This window comes from Maniola jurtina, chromosome 16 (assembly GCF_905333055.1).
Source record: "Maniola jurtina chromosome 16, ilManJurt1.1, whole genome shotgun sequence".
Lineage (NCBI taxonomy): Eukaryota > Metazoa > Arthropoda > Insecta > Lepidoptera > Nymphalidae > Maniola > Maniola jurtina.
The window spans coordinates 5,536,947-5,560,542 of NC_060044.1; the positions used below are offsets into that span (position 1 = coordinate 5,536,947).

Genomic DNA, 23,596 nt, shown 5'->3' on the forward strand with positions numbered 1-23,596 from the left:
GCTGGGAAAGAGGAACGGCTGTACTAGGTTAAGAGAAACATATGTTCCTCTTTCCCGGTTTCAGGGGTAACAAACATTTTTAAAATCCACTAAAATACCGGCTGACTTTTAAGTACTGGCCAAGATTTGTAGGATAAACCTACCTATGAATATGAACAACTTTTTCTAAATAAAAAGTCAGCTGTCCCATACAAAAGTATCGATCAGTTGTGACCAAAATGTATGAAATACTTAGTAGATTTTTTTTTTCGAGTACGAAAGTTGGTCCCATACAAAAGGTTAAGGTTTATCCTACAAATTTTGGCCAGGACTTAAAAAGTCAGCCGGTATAACACGTTCCGTAAATAGACATGATTTGTTTAACTGTTTATTTGTTACAGAAAAAGCAAAATGCCTCGAGCTTACGAAAAAAAGACCGATAGAAGTTCTTACCCGAAAGAAAAACTATTAGAAGTAGTTACGGCCGTTAAAAGTGGCGCTTTGTCAGGTTATGCAGCCTCAAAACATTATGTTATAGTTATATTTCAAAACATTATGTTATAGTTTCACTACGAATGTTATTGTTTGTGACAGTATTTTTGTGATACATTGTTGTTTACAATTACGCGTATAGGCCAAAGTGAGAAAAGTTCAAAATTGTTAGAAGTTTGTTTTGTTTCTTACGAGTTAATTTTTTAAATTGTAATTAAGTAAAGAAATTTACTAAAACCATATCTGTTTTTAGAATACATTTCTATCCCAACTATTCCGACCAATATTATAAATGCGAAAGTCTGTCTTTCTGTCTGTCTGTCTGTCTGTCTGTATGTCTGTCTGTCTGTCTGTTGCGTTTCCACGCCTAAACCACTGAACCAATCTTAAGAAATTTGGAAGGTAGGTAGCTTGACACCCGGGGCTAGGGGCATAGGCTTCATTTTAACCGATCACGGGACACTAAATGGCACAATTTTTCATGTTTTGAAAAATTGTGCCAAGCGCGATATAACCAAAACGCGGACGAAGTCGCGGGCGGAAAGCTATTTTTAATACGTTCATTTAATACCAGAAAAAGTTTAGCACCTCTGACCTTACCTATATGTTCCTGTTACCCCAAATTTCGTTTTTGTATGCTGTCAGCCTAAATAAGACCTTATTTTAAACGAGGTAAGGTTTTCATTCCCTTAACTCAAAAAATAATTTAATACATGCTATATAAACACTTAAAAACACGAGTTATTACTTAAAAGTATCGAGTGTTCCTCTTACCCCAAATCTCGGGTAAGAGGAACATTTTTATGACCTAGCTTTGTTGCTAAATTGTGCCGTAATTATACGAACAATCTAGTTCTGTATCAAAAAAAATGTTAGTATATTTCAAAAGCGAAGATTTGTTTCGAATTAATATCGAAATAAATGTATAATTTTGATAGCTGAAGGCCAAAATGTTCGCAAACCAGTAAAGTATGTTTCTCTTACCCCACTTGACCTTACATCTTTGTGGGTGACAAATTGAACAATAATAAAGCAAGATGGAATTATAATTAAATGTAATTTTCCTCTGGGTATTTAAATAACAGTTATTTTTATGGTTTTTTTATTCTAATATTTTAAAGGGGCTTTTATAGGTGACCTATATGGATAATATGCCATCCCCATCGGTACAAACTAAATTAAAATTATTTATGGTTCTTAAAACCTATGTAAAATAAATTAAAGTTGCAAGATCAAAAGAGTATCCTTTTTCTTTTCTCCGAATTCTCAAGGATCTGAGTGGCTAATTTTACATAATAATAACTAATTAATAATTTTGTTATAATTTATTATTCATCCTAATATTACATAGGGACAAAACACGACCAAGACGCAAGCAAGAGAAGACCAAGACAAGACCAAGACACGACCAGGTCAAGACCAAGTTGTTGATTTGATTCGTAGGCGACACCCCTATTAAACGAATTTCGACTTTGACTTTTACATGGACGCGATTATATTTTACGGAAGTGACGGAACTAACACTAATAAAGCCAAGCTACGATCTATTTCGGTCTTTGATAACCTCGCCCTGCTACGTCTCTGCAAAATTACTGACCCCAACCTTTTCACAGAAACCATTATTATATGCATGGTATAACGTTATTTTTCCGTAATGAGTAACAACTAACGGCTCTCAAGTCGCCTAACACGAATTTATTATCATAAGTTCCTATGAAATAGTTAATTGCCTCCATTTTTTTCGTAGGCGCTTTACCTTAATACATAGAAAAGTATAATATTATAATATCTATCATTGGCAGTTTTATTACCATCTGGGAAAAGTATCAGAATGAATACCCCTTTTGCTTAGTAACTAACAAACATACTTACGAACTCTTAAAAGAACTACCTATTTAATTTACATCAACTCGTAATTAACAAATAAATAATTATAACAAGTGTAAATTAAAAATTTATAACACCCCCGACAAGTGAAGGTTACACTAATAACTAGAAAAGAGATGATAACTTTCAAATGGCTCAACCGATTTTCTTGGATTATAGCTAAGAACACTCTCAATCAAGCCACCTTTCAAACAAATAAAACTAAATTAATATCGGTTCATTAGTTTACGAGCTACGATGCCACAGACAGATACACACGTCAAACTTATAACACCCCTCTTTTTGGGTCGGGGTTAAAAAAGGCTTGATATGTATATACCTACATTCAGATTATATTAAGTAGGGCAGGCATTATTAATGACTTTGCTTAATGTAGATACTTACGTACTCAATTTCCATGTTGTCACGGATGATCTTTTAAATCAAACAGGCTTGAATGTTTGTGAAGCTTACGGGCTTTGTCTTCTAATGAGCTTGCCTATAAGGATCTATTACACGATATTAAGTAGGTCGGAACTTACCGCTCCAACCGACCAAGTTTAAAGGAGCACTTACTTTTCCAGTTTCTTTCCGGTTATTTACGTTCCCGGATTCCGAGACTTGGGTTTTATGTACTAAATATTGATGATTCAAAAGAGCTTGTTTGTAAAGGCTTACTTGAAAAAGCATAAAAGGTTTTAAGTCCAAGCAAAGTTATGTGTGGTCTGCGATTTTTAATAAGTATGCTTACCCCTTCTCTATGCTTAATAACCTTTAACTAATCATTTAAGTCCTTGACCTATTAAGTTTCTTAATTATACCATTAAATTTTACGCGCTTTACTGCGATCACAACTGATGGTACACAAGAAGCAGCATAAATGGAGCGCGGGCATAGAGGATGCCTATTGCATATTACCTTTAGCCCTAATTTAAACCTTAAAGCCCTAAAACCCGGCGTTGTGCTAAAAATATAAAGTGCGCGTTAAAATAGCGTTGACGTGTGAACAGATACTTGGGAATGCATTTGTTCTATTTTGAACGCTTTTTAACGGAGGTTAAAAAGCTCTCGTGCGAATGAGGCCTTATACTTTTGATTTAAAAGAGCTTTAATAAATAATATGTGCGTCCATTGGAATATCCTCCATGTATGTGTAGAACCTACCATGCTTTGGGGATCGATGATAGAAAGATGACAGGGAAACTAAGTTGAACAATTCCTAAAAAAATTGGTTGTCTGTAAAGTCGGTTTACTGACGATAGTTGAACGTGACAACAAAGGCCGATTGTGCTTCTTTGTCACTCGTTCCGCGCTCTCGCTTGCACTTCAAGCCTTACATGGAACGCCTCAGAGCGAGGTAACGCCGCATGACTCATGTTTTTTCGTGCGTGCAGCCAGCTCTATCGAATTATAAGACGTTGTCACGTCAAAAACACTTTAATTCCTTTGCTAAAAATAAAACCAGAATTTTTATCAAAGTGAAGGAAAGCTTCCACTACGACCCACGTGTATTTGGCTCTTTAGATAACGCTGTCGTATTCTTTTCATTAAGAAGTAGATAATAATAATAAGTCGCCTGGGCGGCGAGCACAAGTCTCTATTAGGCGGAAATAAGGTTTTCTGAAGAGCCTCTTTGTATATTAAATGCTATCTTTCCTTTTGATATTTTTTTGATGAAACTGGATCTTCTGCTTTTGACGTCTGCTTACATCCACTATTTTGCGCATCTTATAATCTGTTCGTTTATTTTCATGAAAAAAGCTATTTTTGTTTATATATTTTTGGCGTAAGTTGGTAAAAAGAAAAGAATGGAATATTTTAACGGTAGATGGAAACTTTTAAAGACTTTCCTTTGATTTGATATTGTACTAAATAATAAATTGAAGGTTTGGTGAAAAAAAGTTAATAAAAGTTCCGTGAATAATGAATTTATATACTGGTTTATTTCAAATCAATGAAAATCAGCCAATGTTACTTATTCGCATACAAAAAGGCCTACGGGTGTGATTAGAACGTCTACGAACTATTTGCTCCGCCCATTGCCTGCACTTCAGCTTAGCAACCCGTTGAGTTGTCTCTTCTATTTGATCACGTAGAGATGCTCTCTCCATCGTCTATCGGTTGTCCTAAACTTGCATATTTATCGGTTGAACGATTTATCGTTTGGACGTTTATCGGTTTATCGGTTAAACGTTTATCGGATCATAGGTTGAACTTCCATGGTTTTTCTGAGCATCTAACGGGTTTTCGAACTACATAATATGCGCTTTGCCCATTACAATTTCAGCTTCACAACCCGTTGAGCTATGTCGGTTACTCTGGTTCTCCTACGGCCCCCCTATTTATGATTTGATCACGTGGAGAAACTCCGAGTATAGCTCTCTCCATCACCTACAGAGAGATCGTTTCCTCTTAATAATTTTTAAATAAAAAAATAATAATGGCGAGCAAACGAGCAGGCGGGTCACCTGATGTTAAGTGATTACCGCCGCCCATGAACATTTGCAGCACCAGAGAAACCGCTATTGCGTTGCCAGCCTTTTAACAGGGCTCTCTCCGTCACTCGTTTCCACTCGTTTCATACAATCGTAGTTCCAATTTCATTTGAATATTAAGCAACCAAAGTCCATGAAATTTTGCAGACATATTCTAGAAACTAATATCTGTGTCTGTAGTGTTTTAGATTTTTCTAAAAATATGTAGTTTTAAAATTACAGGGGCTCCAAGATTTGTATGAAAATTTTAAGACCGCGTAACTTTGAAACCGAATATTTTAACAGAAATCTGAAAAACCACAGACATAGATATTAGTTTCTAGAATATGTCTGCAAAATTTCATGGACTTAGGTTGCTTAATATTCAAATGAAATTGGAACTACGATTGTATGAAACGAGTGGAAACGAGTGACGGAGAGAGCCCTCTTAAGAATTTGTTGATCCGCCCTTCGAAAACCCCCATAGTTGTCAAACTAGTTGTAATAATTTTGTAATGTTAATTTTGTTTCAGTGCATATTCTCCGAGATAGCGAATTGCCCCTGGAACTGGCTTCCGCCCTCGGCCCCGATGTGCAGTTCGTCCTCAAGTACATCGATCCTGGTAAGTGGTCTAAAATCACTAATAGGGATAGGGATGATAACTACTCCAATCAGAGACTTTTACCAAACGTCAAAACGCTCGCTGTAAGGGAGCGTGTACGTATGGCATACATAGATGTGACGTCATAAACATTTGATATAATTTGACAAACTTTTTTAGTCAAATCGATAATTTAAAACGGCTAGCAAATCTTAAAATTAACAAGCTGACGTGGATTTTACGAAGTTTGAATGATACTGAGTAACTCCTAAGAAATAATTTATTTTTGACACAAGCATTCCCAATTACATTGAAACAAGAAAATAAAGAAAGTATATTTTTATTGCCATTCATTGAACATTGAAGTGCTGTTGGTTAGGTATATTTCATACGAACCCTTTCTAAGAGATATTAATTTATCTTGGATTGAAAACGTGAATGAAATCGGTATAGCATTTTTTGGGTGTGACTTTGTTTTACTTATATAGCAAAGTCTCAAAAGAAAAACGATAATGTGAAATCAGTCTAATATTGTATAACGTATCCCACTACACGGGATGTTATTCTTCGATCGGGTGTAAGCGTTTCCTTTAATTGAACCTTCTATGTTTCGAATGCAATAAAGTTGTCTTGGAGGTTGTTCGTAATTAGGTGAGGACAGCACTACGAGTATTTTAGCTGAACGATATCCATTGATTCTGTTTAAAAATGGTTATGTATAAATAAAGCCACATTTAATAGGGCTTTTTAAAATATAAAAATCTAATTAGACTAAAAAAAAAAAACACGAGTGCCTGCGAGAAAACGAACTAGAAAGTAAATTTTTTTTCTTTGGAAAATAATGTAATCATACAGCCTCCACATTAAATTTTTTTCAAATTTATAGCAAGTGTCACTCGGGTTGATGTAAGGATAGCCCATACCTCCAAATCTGTTCAAGAATTTAGCAGTTATGGTCGAAAAAAGAAACTCACATATGTACATGGATCCTTAAAATATTACACTACTTTTTTGGGTGGCATGTAAATAGTCTAAAATAGTCATAAAACGTGCCTAATCAAAAGAAATCTATTTCCATTTTGTTGATGCTAAATTCACGCTGAAATTAGTCAGAGTTAGGTTGAAGGGATGTAATAAAGTTGATGTTCAGGTCAATATTTGTAGAGTTCTGTAGAAGAGGAAATGATTAGTACGTTATTTGCTTCCTTTATTTGATCCTCCCTACGTACATTACTTTCAAGCTCATAAAACTGATGTGGATTGTGGACTATGTTGGAAATACGATAGAGTAAACATGTTCAGTTCACACTGACACTGACAGTTACAGTCGTGCTTTTCTTGCTATATCGATACATCTATATCTTCTCAAATATATAAACGTTAAAACTGACTGACTGATTGACTGACTGACTGATTGACTGACTGATCTATCAACGTACAGCTCAAACTACTGGACGGGTCGACCTAAAAAGGCATGCAGATAGCTATTATGACATAGATATCCACTAAGAAAGATTCTTGAAAATTCGACCCCTAAGGGGGTAAAATAGAGGTTTGGAATTTGTACAGTCCACACGGATTGCGATTGAGACGAATTGCGAGCATAGCTAGATGGTATTATAAATGCGAGATGGTATCTATCTCTACCTATCTTTACTTTTTCTCATCTGTATAACCGATAATGACAAAACAGAGTATCGTAGCCACCCCCTGCCAGACACCCAAGACATATTCTTATTAAAGTTTAAGGATTTTGTTGATCAGGTTTAAGACATTGTTGATCTGGATATTTTGTAAGCACATTGTGCGTTTAATCCCTCATTGGAAAAGGCAAGGGAAGGTGTTGGGCGTAATTGCTCCGTTTATTTGTTCCTCCCCTCACATAGAGAGCAATAAACCGCGTAGGGTGTCAATTGTGTAATTAGGCCAGGGGTGCTCTTGCCTCTTACTAAATCTGGACTAAAGAACATCAATATATTGGTATTGTACATTGTACCTACTCGATTTTTCTGCTCTTTGGGTTTATTGTGTGAGAGTTTAGACTTTCGAGGGTGGATTTCTTATTATGTGAATTCGATGTCAGGATCTGGTTAGATACTTAGTTAGACACAATGATATAATAATATCTAGGTATCAAAGACGTTTATTAGGATAGACTTACGGATAGACACAATTATTATGTACGTTTTACATAGAAATCGTCCCTGAATATACTTGAAAAGTTTATCTTTTGAAGAGCGTATAATAAAACATTTAATGACCTAAAATAAGATTTTTATTTTATTTGATTTGACTACATTTTGCAGTTGTCTTCAAATACACAGAAATATATAAACCGACAAATTATCAGAATAACTAAGAGATATTTTCAAACTATCTTTCAGACGATTAGTTTTTTCATTGAACTTTTCTACGTTCAAAGGCTAGAAACCTGTTTTTTGTATTTTTGTCTCTTTTGTATTTCAACTTCCCAACGTATTACGCATTCACCTTATTTAACGACCCTTATTTTCCATTATCTTAACACGTCAAGCTAGTAATGAGAAAATTACCCTTTACTAACTTAGGTAGAAGGTAACCATGTATGAAAGTTTATTAATAAAATTTTGAGTATATTCACCTAAATGGGTGAAAGTTGTTCCCATATTAAATTTTATACTGTACGAAAACCTCATTAGGTAGTTAAAAGTTGAATAGCTCGTTTTAACAGCACATAGATAATTAAATGAAACGTAATTAGTGCTATTATTTCATTGTACTAGCGTTTATTGTTACATAACTTACTTTCTATTAATTATATAAGAAAAAATAATTATATAAGAAAATAATTCTCACAGAGAGTGGTAAATTTTTATTTTGAAACTAACGAACCGCTCCGGTTTCGCTCGGGCTGAAAATCCTTTCTTGGTTGAGATCTAAAAAGCGTAAGTAGGTAGGACTTTGACTTTACACACGGTTAAAACGAGGCAATTTAATACCTATAAGTACTAAGTACGATATAATAAGTAGTATTATCTCAGGGTCAGTTGAAGAGAAAATCTATATGAAAAATTTTAAGTAACTAGAATACTTGTTAAATTGAACTATGCAAATTCTTCTCTAATGAAGTATTCAAATTCATTTATTTGTGTATACTTAGTGAGTATAAAACTTAACTTAAAAAAAATCGCAAGGAAACCTTTTACCAAAGTAATTTTTTTTCCGTGACTCAATCTGTATAGTTGGTATTATATTCTGTTATGGCTTTTTTTAAATTGTAGGGTTTTTCATATACTTACTTAGATAGATACGAGTGTTAGCGATTTTACCTTTGCCTAGAGCTGAATTAAAAAAAAGAAAATACAATTGGAGGGAGTTGGGAAAATGGCGGCAAGAAAAGCGGTTGATATTGATTCGAAGCAGAAAAGATTGGAATTTATTAATATGTTTTCAAGAAGTTAGTAGTTTAGAATTAAAGTTAAAGTTTATCATGCATTGTATAGCGATGGAATAAAGTCAGTTCTTATGAGTTGAGGATATTTTTATTACGAGTAAGTACATTGTAATGTCAGTGCAGATTTTCATGATCATTTCCGAATCTCAATTTCCTACCTATCTGATAAACACTATCTGCAGGTCATAAACACCCAATCTCTCTGGAAATGTATCCCTATTTGTGGTCCTGATTGATGAGGGGATAAAGACAAATTGTTGGGAGCACTCTTCTCAAATTGGCTGAATCTGATTGCGAAAACGTATAGATAGATACTTATTAGTTTCTCCTTTTAAATATTTTATCGTAACAAGTGTAAATTAAAAATTTATAACACCCCCGACAAGTGAAGGTTACATTAACTAGAAAAGAGCTGATAACTTTCAAACGGCTGAACCGATTTTCTTGAATTATAGCTAAGAACACTCTCGATCAAGCCACCTTTCAAACAAAAAAAAACTTAATTAAAATCGGGTCATTAGTTCAGGAGCTACGATGCCACAGACATATACACAGATACATACGTCAAACACCCCTCTTTTTGGTTTGGGGGTTAGCAACCACAGCAAAACATTTGGAAAGAATATTTTCCAGCGGTTAGCACAACCTGTTTTAGAGAAAAAATTAAATAACAATGTAAAGCCTGACCAGAAATACAAAACCTGATCTGGGAACGCCATATTTCCATTTTTCATTGTAACATTAAGTATAGTTATAGTTATACCCGCTAATGTCAGAGCAATCAATTATATCTATCCATAGTCACATAGAAATACGTTCTGTGTTCTGTGTCTGCAATATAGCGAGGCTTTAAATTTTTCTAATCTTGCTTTAACACCTATTTTAAATAAAAGAAAGTTTATCTTACCTAGGTAATTAGTCGGATTTTGGCAATATTAATCAAAATGCAAAATTAATCTACGAGAGTAAAAGTAGCGTTCGTAAAAATCGTTAAATGCTAGAAAGAAAGAATGCGATTCAAAAATAAAAACCTGATCTCGTAGTTTGTTAACCTCGATGAATTTTAATCAAGTTTCACGTTAATAAATATCACTAATTGTATACTTGACGGAACGCTACTGTGGTTGCGATACGATTAAATGGCATCTAACAAAATACTGTTTTATCGTTGGGCATAATCAAGAAAATATCCACACATAGACAGGAAAAAATCTAGTGACAACATACGCACACATTCACAGATTCACCTGTCGTTGTGGTAGTGTTGAGAGGCTCTACTGCTCCGGCGCAGGTTGTAAAGCCTCCCACTACCACGCGGTCTCATAGCGCTGACTCTTTTCATCGCGTATGTAAGAACGAGAAGCGGGATGAATAGTGTCTACGTCATAGCACGAACGTCGACTGTTTTACCGACGTTGCAACTGGATCAACGGTCTTTCCTCGCTCATATCGAGCCCAACTTAGTTTTAACTTACCACCGCTGCATAGCGTTTGTTTTATACAATTTAACGGTTGGTTTTTCAGCAATGTTGTGTTCAACACGTCTCAATTAGGATTTAGGTAGCGTGCGGACGGTTTCAGTGTCATTGTGTTCGAAAACGGAGTGTTATTTTAGCCGGTTGTCAACATACGTGGTAATTCAGGCTTTCATCTCGGTGAATGCTGGCTTAAATCTCGCCGTGAACCTCTGTGCACCGTAAGTTCGTTATTAGTGGTTTGTGTTCGAATCTGTGGAGATAAAGTTGTTGTAGTTGTACTTTGTACAACTGTGGTGCTTGTGGATTGTGTTACTGTTAAAGGATTGACAAATACGCTTCAACACACAACAGGGTATGTACTTATCAGATACTTACTCCACTACAACTTTCTAAGTGGTTATACACGTTGTCATAGAGCCTTTTCTACAACCTATTTAGTATTTACTTGCAGAACATAGTACCCGGAATGCAAGTAACTTAAAACTTTTTATTTTTCAACCTATGAACAGGTGCGTACTACCTGCGTCGATTAAAAGGCATTGGAATGTTATTTTGAAGGTTTGTCGAGTTAAGGTTGTTGTTTTTTTTTTGTTTGTTATCTTTGTACTCTAGTTGTAGTTGAAGTAAAAATAAAATTAATGTAAATTGAATCCGTTTGTAACATACTAAACTAGGCAAGTATATCGTGTTCTATAACTAAAAAAGATTATGAAACACTTACTTGCCTACCTACCTACCGTAAAGACCTAACCGTGTTTCATTTCAGTACGCTAACGAGCATGATCTTTTTTCTTAGTTTATCTTAACTTTTTCTAGGCTGTCATACCAATAATATCATACCGCCGTTAGGTACGAAATGCAATTTCGTACGAAATTCGGTACGAAAACGTATGCAAAGTGTGTGCGGACTGTGGTCTGTGGCCTAGGTAGGTCTGTGGTTCATATCATTCCATAGCCTCCCGAAGTGTTAAAAGTTTTTTTAGCAACTGAATAGGTAGGTATGCACGACTTTCATTGATAGCAGAATCGTGATAAAGCCTTGTTTGCCAGTAGTTCCGCTTTTCCTACGCCTACCTACCTAAAATAAAGGTTTTAAACATTTTTCATTATCAAGAAATAAAGTTTATAATTTTCCGAGGAGGTTATATTCGAAACTAATGATCCGAATCTGAAAATTCTTTTACTGATAGTAGAAAATCTAGTAAGTAGGTAGTTAGAAAATAAAATATTCTGATTCTTTGAGTTTGCAAAAAATTGAAATACGCTGACACCTCATGCGTATCGATAACTCCTTATCAGGGCATGAGAAGGTAAGTGAATCTGCCTTAAAGAACATCAACGCGTTGCATGCATAAACGGCCGTTGTACGTTTGGCACTGTGTGTGGAATACTTAAAGAGTTTTATTAAGAAAAGGTCTCTGCATACTCATTGGTGTGAATGGGCTTCTAAATGATTATATTTGAATAATACTCAAATAACTATTAGCTTTCTATTCATCTTAGCTCACAACCTATTTGAATCTTCGTTCTCCATCCTTTTTTATCAGGGTTGATTGTGCCTTTATTAAAAAAATATCCTACAATTCCATTTTTATACAACGTAAAAGTGGTAGGTAAGTAAGTCTCTCCACAAATATTTATGGGATCTGGCTCGGGGAGCAGCCGGTTGAATTGGAACACATAGATGCTGATAGGTAGGTACCTACCTACATACATAGTTGTTATATAAATCTGCCGTGTTATCTTTATTGTACTGTTCTAGTAATAGTTGTTCAATTCATTCCCCTCAGGAAAGGCGAAGGTCGTAGGCCTAGCTTGATAAGCCGTAGGTGATTTTTCTTGTATTGTGTGTTAAATGTAAAAGCCTATTCAGCCGTTTCTTTTATAATCTCTTCTTGTTTCTTTAGTTTAATCTTTAAATATTCTGAATTCTATTGAAAAATTAATAAAGTAGGTACCTCTACTTACTGCAATCAGACCTTAACGATGGTTTCTCTTAATAATCTTTGAAAAGAGCAACCGCCGAGTTTCTTGCTGGTTCTTCTCGGTAGGAAAGAACGAACCAGTGGTAGATGCTTTTGACGATTCAAAAGTACTTGTAAAAGTCTAATTGAATAAAAATATTCTGAATTCGAATTTTAACTTGAAATATAGTACTTAAAGCTATTACTAGTATCTATCGAATGAATAGTTAGTTACTGAAAACCCTTTTCGAAAACTCTTGCACATCTTTTTGTATTCACAATATTGCATGTTAAATGTTTGTTGATAGTTAAAAGTTTAACTGGTAAAATGCGGTGTAAATTCTAGCGTAAGGCGACCGTGACATTTGTGTCGAGAGCCGAGAGACTATGCGAGCCTCAGAGCTGGGAGAATGGTTTTTGTGTTAATTAACATAGTTCAACTGTTTGCGATAAGGTCTGGGATGTAACGAGGTGATTTCACTGGGCCACATTAGTTTTAACACGAAATTTTGCTATCCTTCATGACCGGCTTATAAATTACTAGACAAGATGATACTCGCGACTTCGTCCGCGTGGATTTAGGTTTTTGAAAATCCCGTAGGAACTCTTTGAGTTTCCGGAATAAAAAGTTGCCTATGTCAATTTCCGGGATGCAAGCTACCTCTGTACCAAATTTTATACAAATCGTTTAAACTGTTGGGCCGTGAAAAACTGGCAGACAGACAAACAGATACACTTTTGCATTTATAATATTAGTATGGATATGTGCCTAATTAGCTGACTTGATCTAGCTTCTAAAATTCTTACTGGAGTGATTGGGTTAGCCTTTCGAATAAACTCAAGTCCCAAAACATTGAGAGTATAGTGTAACAATGCATTGATGCTATTGGAGGTGTTACACCATCAATATATTGGATTGGACCGCAGGATTTCAAGAACACCCGGATACATTGCGATCCTGTCAACACCATCAATATTTCCTCAATATCGATATAGCGTATCGCGTGCAAATATTAAGTAGTAGTCAAATCACATTGGGGTTGTCGTGAGAATGTGATTGGCATGTTTGTGGAGGCGAAGACTGATGGCTTTTACGCCATCATCCTTAATAAGACAATCTCACTCCCAACAGCACTTCGTACTCATAGTAGTAGCAACACTCTCAAAGAGAGTGACGGAATAGAGTCTGAACCTGTGTTCTTGTACACACTTGTGCACATAGAACTAGATATTAGTGCGGGGTGTAGCGCCTTTAGACACCTACGATCATACTTCAAATAATGTCAGTAATCAAATTTTTATCATCACCTTGCAATAAAAAGGAACTATGGTTTTTGTTCTAAAACACTTTCCAGTGCAAAATTCTCAAACAATCTTCACATTGTCACACTCCTGGAAAGGTAAAAATGTAAAAAAAAAATACAAAAATACTCTAACGTTACAAGCCTTTTGGGTCAAACGTGTGAACAGTTGAAATTACAGGGTGGAAAAAGTCATGCCTCAGGCGGAACGACCCGTAACCCTGTCGCTATTAAACTTGTAAGAGCGCTTTTACATATTAAGATTACAGTTACCTACTTATTGTGGTATTTATAAAACTTTCAAAAGAGTTTAGACGATTTTTATCCATGCTATCCACACTAATATTATAAGGGCGAAAGTTTGCGTGTGTGTATGTTTGTTACTCCTTCACACAAAAGCTACTAGAGGGATTTGGCTGAAATTTGGAATGGAGATAGATAATATCCTGGATTAGCATATAGGCTATTTTTTATCTCAGAAAATCAGAGTTCCCACAAGATTTCGAAAAACTAGTAGGTATCTAATATTATAGATGCGAAAGCGTGTCTTTCTGTTTGTTGTCTTTTCAAGGCCCATCCATTTATCTGATTTTGAAAGCTACAGAGATAGCTTGCATCCCGACTACATGGTGACCATTTTGAAATTTTTATTGTTTTGTTGATAAAGCGGTAATAGAAATACAGACTCTGTGACAATTCTCTACCAATTACGGTTTATGAGATAGGTACAACCCACTGACAGACAGACATAATTATAGATACAGAGGGACGGACGATTGCTTAGTTATAGGGTCCCGTTAACACCATTCGGGTACGGAACTCCACAATCATGCATTTTGCAAATGGACCTTGCTTTGTAGTTCTATTTCGGGAGCGTCTTTAAACGAAATTCCTATTCCTGAACGCGACGGAGCACTATTCAGCCTTTACAATGGCAGTGCTGAGCTATGTAAATAAATAGTCACTGAAAATCTGAACAGCAGCTTTTTATTCGCAATGCAATATTGCACTTTCTGTCGAGTGCAGTAATGCTGTTTGAGATTGCCATTCCTTCAAAGTTGAAGAAGTTTCAGTCATTATATCTACAGAAAATGTTACTATAGAACACTAGAGCCCGCGACTTCGTCCGCGCGGATTTAAGATTTTAAGAATCCTGTGCAAACTCTTTGTTTTTCCGGTACAAAAAGTAGCATAATGTTTAGTGGATTGGATTTGATACACAGACAGACAGACATACTTTTGTATTTATGATATAAGTATTTATTTTCGTATTTATAGATAGGGTTAGTAGTAAGGCTGTAGATATTATAGATTACATTTTGGATCATGCATGCGCCCTTGTTTAATATTTAGTACCACGATACAAGATGTCTATTTTGTAAAAGATATAAACTTAACATTTTTTTAGTATTCCATCTCAAAAGGTAAAAAACTGAATGCTCTCGGTGTTCGTCCGTCTGTCACAGTTTTATACATAAACTCTAAACTTTCTTATGATATGGCTAATTGCGTTCTACACAATCTCTAAACTAAATTGATAGGTCTAAATCTAGTGCTATCATTTTCCGCATTAGAAGAGCATAAGAAGCATTATTATAAAAAAATCGGCCAAGTGCGAGTCAGACTCGTTTTCGTACTTGGATATTTTTTCCGACATTTTGCACGATAAATCAAAATCTATTATGCATAAAAATAAATAAAAATCTGTTTTAGAATGTGCAGGTAAACCCCTTTCATAATTATGATACCCCACTTGGTATAGTTGTATAGTTAGACAGACACAACAGACGGATAAACGTACAGACAGACCGACAGACAGATAGACAGACCGACAACAAAGTGATCCAATAAGGGTTCCGTTTTTCCTTTTCAGGAACGGACCCTAATAAAAAAATTTCAAAAGAAAAATAAAACCGACTTCAAAAACCAAAAACACTAAAAAGTAGAAAATAATTTTTGTTTAGCTACACATGTAATGTACCTAGGTATGAAGTCGAGCGAGCATATTAAAACAAAATTAGAAATCCAAGAGTGAAGCTCGCCCGACTTCATACCTAGGTACATTACATGTGTAGCTAAACAAAAATTATTTTCTACTTTTTAGTGTTTTTGGTTTTTGAAGTCGGTTTTATTTTTCTTTTGAAAATTTTTTATTTCACAATTTTTAGTGGCCCCACTGTACTATAATATGCTATGCCCAGTTAAAACCCTACTCCATTCGCTTTGCCATTCCGTCAGGGTACTCTCCCGGACTTCTGCAGGCGTCTGTTCCTTGCTCATAAATAGCTTCGCACGCTCCTTTACCAGCTTGGCTATAGGAACCAGCCCTGCTATTACCAGAACGGCGTCAGTGGAAACCGTTCTATATGCTCCGCAGATGCCTATTGCCAATCGCCTTTGAACAGCTTCCAGCTTTTTGCGGTAGAGTTCCACTTTCATAGCCCCTTCAAAGATTGGCGCCCCGTACAGTATGACGGAGTGTGCAACTGATGCCAGCACCCTCCTCTTGCTAGCTCTGGGACCTCCTTTTGTTGGCATTAGCCTGTATAGGGCTTCCGTGAGCTTCTGCGCTTTATTAGCTACCTCCTCAATGTGCTTCTTGAAGTTGAGGCTTTTGTCGAGCCATACTCCCAGATACCTCACGTGATCCTTCGGAGTTACTATCGCTCCTTGAATTTTGAATTCTATAGGATCTAGCCTCCGCCTTCCACTAAATACAGTCGCCTCCGTTTTCTCTGGTGCAAGCGCCAACTGCTTTCTTTGCATCCAGCAACTTATTCGCTCGAGCGCCCTGTTTGCCCTGATCATGAGGGAAGCCTCAGTTTTAGCCACCACTACGAGAGCTAAATCATCAGCAAAGCAGCAGCGAATGGACAGGATTAGGGAAGGGGGCCTGGACAAGGGAACTGATTACAGACCTAAAAAAGTGGCACAAGAGAAAGTATGGAGAAGTAGATCGGTGGCTAACGCAGGCTCTGAGCGGTCACGGGGTGTTTAACACCTACCTCTACGCAATTAAGAAAGCACCGAGCGAAGGGTGCTACTTCTGCGGAGAGGAAGACACCCCGAGACACGCAATTTTTGAATGTCCGGGTTGTGCTGACGTAAGAGTAGATGCGCTAGGATCGACCGACGCGGAGGGTGTGAATGCCCGAAACCTTATACCGCGCATGCTGTCGAGCGAAGACGCCTGGCAGCGATACAGCCAAATGCTGAGAGCTATAATGATTAGAAGAGAAGAGAGGGAAAAAGAAGAAAAGAGGAAGACCGAGATTTGGGAGGTCAGCACGAAGTAATGCCACGCAGTTCCGTGCTCACCTTGGACGACATGGGGAGGTTATTTTAGTCCGTGCAAGTCGGACACACCCTGCCAGCAGAAGAAGCCGGCAGAAGAAGCCGGCAGAAGTCCGTAGGGATTTTTTCCTCCCCCGAAGAAAAAAAAAAAAAAAAAAAAAAAAGTTAAAACCCTACTGTTTACTAAGCTATTACAGTGATCGCGAGCAATTTGCTCTTATCCATTGAGGAGTTCTGTTCTCCATCTCCGAAGATATTCATCAGATCCTCACCAAATTTATATGGGACCACCTGCACAGTATACCCTTTCAAACAAAAAAAAAATTCCAAATCGGTCCAGGGGTCTTTGAGTAATCGGGGAACATACATAAAAAAAAAAAAAAGATCCCGACGAATTGAGAACCTCCTCCTTTTTTGGAAGTCGGTTAAAAATATACAATAAGCATATTAAAATTTAAGCGAAGTGTCATATTCATAGTCATAATCTATCCCGGGATGGATCAGAAATTAGAATCCGGGGATGTTACCCCAATACCAACTAAAAGTTACATATTATGTCATAACTAATCACGAGTACATTTAACTACTCAGGATAGTTTGAATTCCGCAAAACTTTATTGTTTACTTTAGATGCTAGTCTGAATGTACTCTTAGATGTTCTCAGAGATGCGACGAGCTGGTGTGGAATCTCGTGAAAGTTGGCCAACATGCAAGATCAAGTGGATGGGTCGCCAGAACCAGTTTTATGAATCGGCAAGTGTCAGACTATCCGATTATACTATAGGAAACTGATGAATGAATTTGGTAGCGACCTGGCGGAGCCTCTCTGACTTTTTCATTGCGTGTTCGATGGAGTTACTGGATGATGAGAATTTGCCAATGATCCATTTTGACTAGAAAAGAAAGAAAGAAAATAAACTAAATACTTATTTGATTACAACTTTTAAATGAGTTACCCCTGCACTTCCACCTAAGCATTTGCTCAGAGTAATAAAAACGCCAGGATAACACTCATTGTCGTCTTAATCATCGTCATTCGTCTCGTAATAAAAATACAAGGGCATACAGCGCTGATTTTCAGCCAGAACCATAATCCAGGCGAAGAAACTAATTAAAACTGCTCATTCTACCTATTCTACTTACGAACTATAGTAAACTAGTATAGTAATTAGTAGTATTGAACCCCTAAGGGGGTAAAATAGGGGTCTATGTAGTTCACGCGGACGAAGCCGCGGGTAAGCTAGTTATGACATAAGATTATGAATATGATTGTATACAATTCCGAATGAGCATGTGAGGACAAAGTTATTTGCGATTCTCAGCGATCGTCGAAATTATAATATTTTTTGTTCGTAACTCGTTAGGCGGCCGCACCCACGTCAAAACACGTGGTGGACCGTGGAGGTGGCCGGAGCACATTGTATTGCTTTTCCTTATTAGATACAATCTTCTCATTATTCTTTTTGAGATCAAACTTCCTGAAATTCTATGAATCACTGGATGATGCCCGCGACTTCGTTCGCGTGGATATAGGTTTTAAAAATCCCGTTGAGTTCCTAAGGGATTTTAATTATCCGGGATTAAAAGTTGCTTATTTGTGTGCCAGGGTATAATCTATCTCCATTCAAAATTTCAACCAAATCCATCCAGTAGTTCTTGCATGTAAGTGTAACAAACACACACACACACACACACAAACACACCATGAAGCCTGACAAGTAGGTATTTAAAATAGAACGTCATCATCTAGCAACTACTAATCCATACTAATATTACACCTAAATGCGAAAGTGCCTGTCTGTCTGACAGTCTGTCTATTAGCTGTTCACGGCCCATCTGTTTAACCGATTTTGATAAAAAAGTGTACTGTAAAAGAGATAGCTTGCATCCTGAAGAAGGACTTAGGCTATTTTCGGTCCCAGCAACTTAAAAGTTGCCACGGGATTTTTACAACCCTTACTTAATTCACGCGGACAAAGTCGTGGGCATCATTTAGTTATCATCACATCACACTAATATTATAAAGGCGAAAGTTTGTATGTGTGTGTGTATGTTTGTAACTCCTTCACGCAAAAACTACTGGATGGATTGGGCTGAAATTTAGAATGGAGATAGATTATACCCTGGATTAGCACATAGGCTACTTTTTATCCCGGAAAATCAAAGAGTTCCCACGGGATTTTTAAAAAACCTACATCCACGCGAACGAAGTCGCGGGCATCAGCTAGTAATTAATAAATTCAAATGTTCAATTGAATTTTAAATTAAAGCGTATTCAAATGTTCAATTCAATTTTAAAAAGCGTATACATACATACCTCTCCTTGGACGTTAATTTAATTTACTCTCAAACCTTTTGTTTGAACGTTATGCAATTTTCTCTATATATAAAAAACCTACAGTTGCGTGAGCTGATTATAAAGATTGATGCTATGTTTTCGCGCCCCAGTTTTCAATCTTAATTACAAACAATAATTATTGGTTAACATGCGATCCATATCTAGAAAAATAAGGGCTTGTTCATGTTAACTCGCGGATGACGAAGCGGGCAACCTCGCGGAATATCAAGCGTTTTTATTTTGAGTGCCTTTACCAATCCATACTATCCATGCTAATGTTATAAATGCGAAAGTGTGTCCGTCCGTCTGTCTGCTAGCTTTTCACGGCCCAACAGATTGACCGATTTCGATGAAAGGTACAGAGTTAACTTACATCCCGGGGATGAACATAGGCTTATTTTTATCCCGGAAAATTAAAAAGATCCCTAGGCATTTTTAAAAAACTAAATCTACGCGGACGAAATCGCGATCATTATCTATTTTAAGAAATAAATGTTTTTATTTCTTTCTTTACTTTTTCTGATGATTATAAACAAAATGAAGGTGCGTGAGACATTGCGATTTGCGGACTATTATATTGAAATTCATCGACAAAGCACTACGGAAGTCGCTAAAGAGCTGTGTCGCGCTGACAGTGCTTGGACTGATATAAATTGTAGGTTAAAGTCAATCGAATTTCTATTAGATTCTCTCGTTGGCACACTTTGTTGTTAACAATAGCACAATGTTGTTGACCTCTGCCAATACGTCATAATCGCATTAAAGTCTACGTAAACACAATCACGTAATCCATGCGCCCGCCAGTTGCTAGTACGTGAACACACCGTTGAAATACATTGACGTTTTGTTCTTAGCATTTTATATTGAAATAGAAAAAGTCTCCCATGCGATTCCTCTCACGTGCCATTGTGGATTGTTTCGGTTAATGGCAACATTTAATAGTTGCGGCATTGTTGCGGCTATCTCGATCCCACAATGCGCTGCCAACAATGGTTCCTCGAGTTGAATGCGGAGAAAAGATTGAAAAGGAACGGCTCTGACTTGGATTGAGAGTTTGAAAATTTTATTCCTACAAATTACAAAGAGCCTACAAAATATTCCAATTCTTTGTCTAGGTATTTGATGTTTGTTCCAAGTATCACTAAAATTCATACTAATATTATACCTGAATTATACAGTGTTATTACTTATTACAGTCAAAGTAGTTATGGCACAGATATTAAACAAACTTGCATCTAGGAGATGGACAATAAGCTTTCTATCCCAGAAAGACAATAGGTCTTCTAAGGTTTAAAAATAATCTAAATCGCAGATAAAGCTTAGGTTCAAAAGTTATGACGTACCATTGAGAAATTATACGTTAGTACATAATAATTTAATGATGCAACTAGTTACATAATATAATTACTTACACAAAACAAAAAGTTAGATAGCAAAAGTGTCATTAGTACGAGAAGGTAGATATTATTAATACAGTATAGTTACCTATAGTGACATAAACGTTGATAGTGATTACTGATTAATTTTAATTTTGTCATGAACTTTTGTGAATTGTGACACTTGTCTTTTCTGAATATTTATTGATATTCTACGCACGCGACATGAACCACTTGGTGAATTTAAATACCTAGGTAGAATAAAGCAATAAATTAATTTCAATACAGAATTCCCTAAAAGCTCATTTTGTATCTACTAAACTCAAATTAGCTTTAATAATATTTCGTGCAGTTGCGTAAGCATTTGTGTCACGCGATCTAAATCTACGATTAGGTACAATAACATTGAACCAAGCATGAACTAAGTAGGTACTTACCCACTTATTTACATAGAATTAAGTAGGTTATACTTTGTTACAATCTTACGATCTATGCTAGTTAGGAAGGCAACGATTTGTAGCCAATTATCTGGGCGATAGATTGCTTGTGTCTGGGTAATATATTTCACGTACGGTCATCTTAGTTCAAAATCTACGACCAGACCCACATTGTTTCTTTAGGCTTCTAGATAGCTTGAAACAAATACTTACTAAGCATGAGGTCAGCACAGCGCTACGGAAACATATGCAATGTAGTTTCTAGAAGTTGTATTACAAGAAAATGTATGAAGGTATTTCTCAATTCAAAACCCGCGTTGGAGCCGCATTTTTGAAGTCGCGCGTCGTCAGCATCACGCATTAAGTACATTAACATGATAGCTTCATACCGTTCCATGTATACAATAACAAATAGTGTACTTTGTCGTCGACCCTTATTAGTACCGATTAGACCTCCTTCAGAGAAAAAGGGCTCTCGAAAAGTGTCGAATTTGAGTTGTTCCCTTTTTTACCGACTGCGGCAAAGCACAATGGAGGGCTATGTTTTACTAATGGCACTGATTGTAGTATATGTGATTATTATTAAGTACCATAGCTATATTGCGGTGTATGTCGTGATGCGACAAATCCTTCCTCTCCGACATCTCGGTCAAGGAGCTCTATAACAAATTGGGCTTCGTGTCTTAACTATTTCCTTCTGTATTATGCTTGCTTGCACAGCTACTATACCATATAATATCCTGCATCTACTACTAATTACAATTTACAAGTGTAAATTAAAAATTTATACCACCCCCGACAAGTGAAAGTTACAGTAACTAGGAAAGAGCTGATAACTTTCAAACGGCTGAAGCGAATTTCTTGGATTATAGCCAAGAACACTCTCGATCAAGCCACGTTACTAGCAACTTATAACACCCCTCTTTTTGGGTCGGGGGTTAAAAATAAAGTAGGTACTATAATATAGAACTTTGGTATTGTTAAACATACGTCTATAGGTACAATACGTATTCAACATAATTATTATCAACCGGTGGACTTCCACTGCAGCTGGACATGAATAGCTCTCTTGTAGGGGCTTCCGCACTACACATACCTAGTTAAATGTCACCAAAACGATAGACATAGGCCGTAGTAGGTAGTGCGACGCGGACGCGGACGCGGACGCGGACGGACGGACGGTAAAATGTATGAAACCTCAACAGCGCGTTCAGAGCGACGCGGAGCTGTCCGCGTCGCGGAGTTGTTGAGGTTTCATACATTTTACCGTCCGTCGCGGACGTCCGCGTAGGTCATCCGCGTCGCACTGAAAAGGCCCATAGTGACAGGAAAATTATCCTAAAATTTAGCGTAACAGTAAAAAGCAATTTGCATGCTAAAGTCGTACTTAGTTTCATTTATGACTGGGCCCATTTAAAGTAATCAGTCTGGTTGTGAGTGCACTTTATCAGGCCAACGGCCTTTCCTTATAGGAAACGGCAAATGTATTCGAGCAATTTATGTGTGTAACCAAGTTTCTTAAGCAAACGCAACGACCAAACATTAGATTATCTTCAATTAGCCCGTATTTGGATGTGTGAACGGAAACTGAACCTAACTTATAGACGGACCACATTCGAACCGTGTTAGCTTTGTGGGTCATGGATAAGTAGATACTCAGTTGTAACTTATAAGGTCGCTAAAAGAAATAGCAATTATTTGTTATAAATAATTAACTGTACTTAATTGTTTTTTTTTTTTGTGGAAATATATATTCTTTATTAATCCAAAATATCTACTTCTTCAACGATTAAATAACTATTGATAAGTAAGATTAAGCAACTATTGATTGAAGTCAAGAATTATGTCACATAAGTACCTTTAAACTTATTTATATTTTGCAGTTAAAAATAAACCATAGTAATTGTTTATCAATCATCTATGATTAGTTTGTACCCCATAAAATGGACGGATAGTCCCAAATACTCTTCAAATTCAAAAAATTATATTTCATTAAAGGCACTAAAACATTTTGTGTGCCGTGTATCAGCAGCATTAGGTCTACGTGTTTTGAGGTCAAGTTACGTAAAGTGTGTACCGGCATTCACGTACCAGCAAACTAGTTCTATAAGGTGTAGTCCCATAAAATAAATAAGGTCGTAGCCTCGTTGTAAATCTCCTAAAAACTATTATACGTTTGGGATCACGAGGCCGAAACGCATCACATTCACAGGTGTTACTTTAACATCTAATTTAATGGGTTTTAAACAGGACACTTAGTTATAAAATATGTTTTTTGATAACTTTCTCATATTATCATAAATTTTACGATTTGGTTGAAGTTATTAAGTACTTAGTTTTAGTTATTATCTATGTTAATGTTGACTTATTGCGCGTCCTAGCTCGTAAAAGTGAAACTTTAACTTAGGTATGACAACTGAAATTCTATTCACAGTAGAGTTTTGTCATTGTACCGATGGCCATTCAGTGGAAGATAGACCATATTTCCAAAAACTTTTTATATTTATGTTTTCTACGAACAAATTGAAATGTGTCCTATATGTCTGCTTAATGAGTGCTATC

The 23,596-nt window shown here is 36.5% G+C and overlaps 1 protein-coding gene across 2 annotated transcripts in view; it reads left to right on the forward strand.

Moving 5' to 3' along the window:
• Window positions 1-23,596, forward strand: part of LOC123873469 (apoptosis-stimulating of p53 protein 2) — a 339,385-nt gene that overhangs the window by 84,776 nt on the left and 231,013 nt on the right. Inside the window, exon 4 of one of the 2 annotated variants that reach the window (XM_045918318.1) lies at window positions 5,345-5,434. In XM_045918318.1, the coding sequence (XP_045774274.1) occupies window positions 5,345-5,434 (90 nt within the window). Of the gene's footprint in view, window positions 1-5,344; window positions 5,435-10,262; window positions 10,677-23,596 lie in introns of those variants that run through there. The other variant, XM_045918319.1, reaches the window with a different exon arrangement.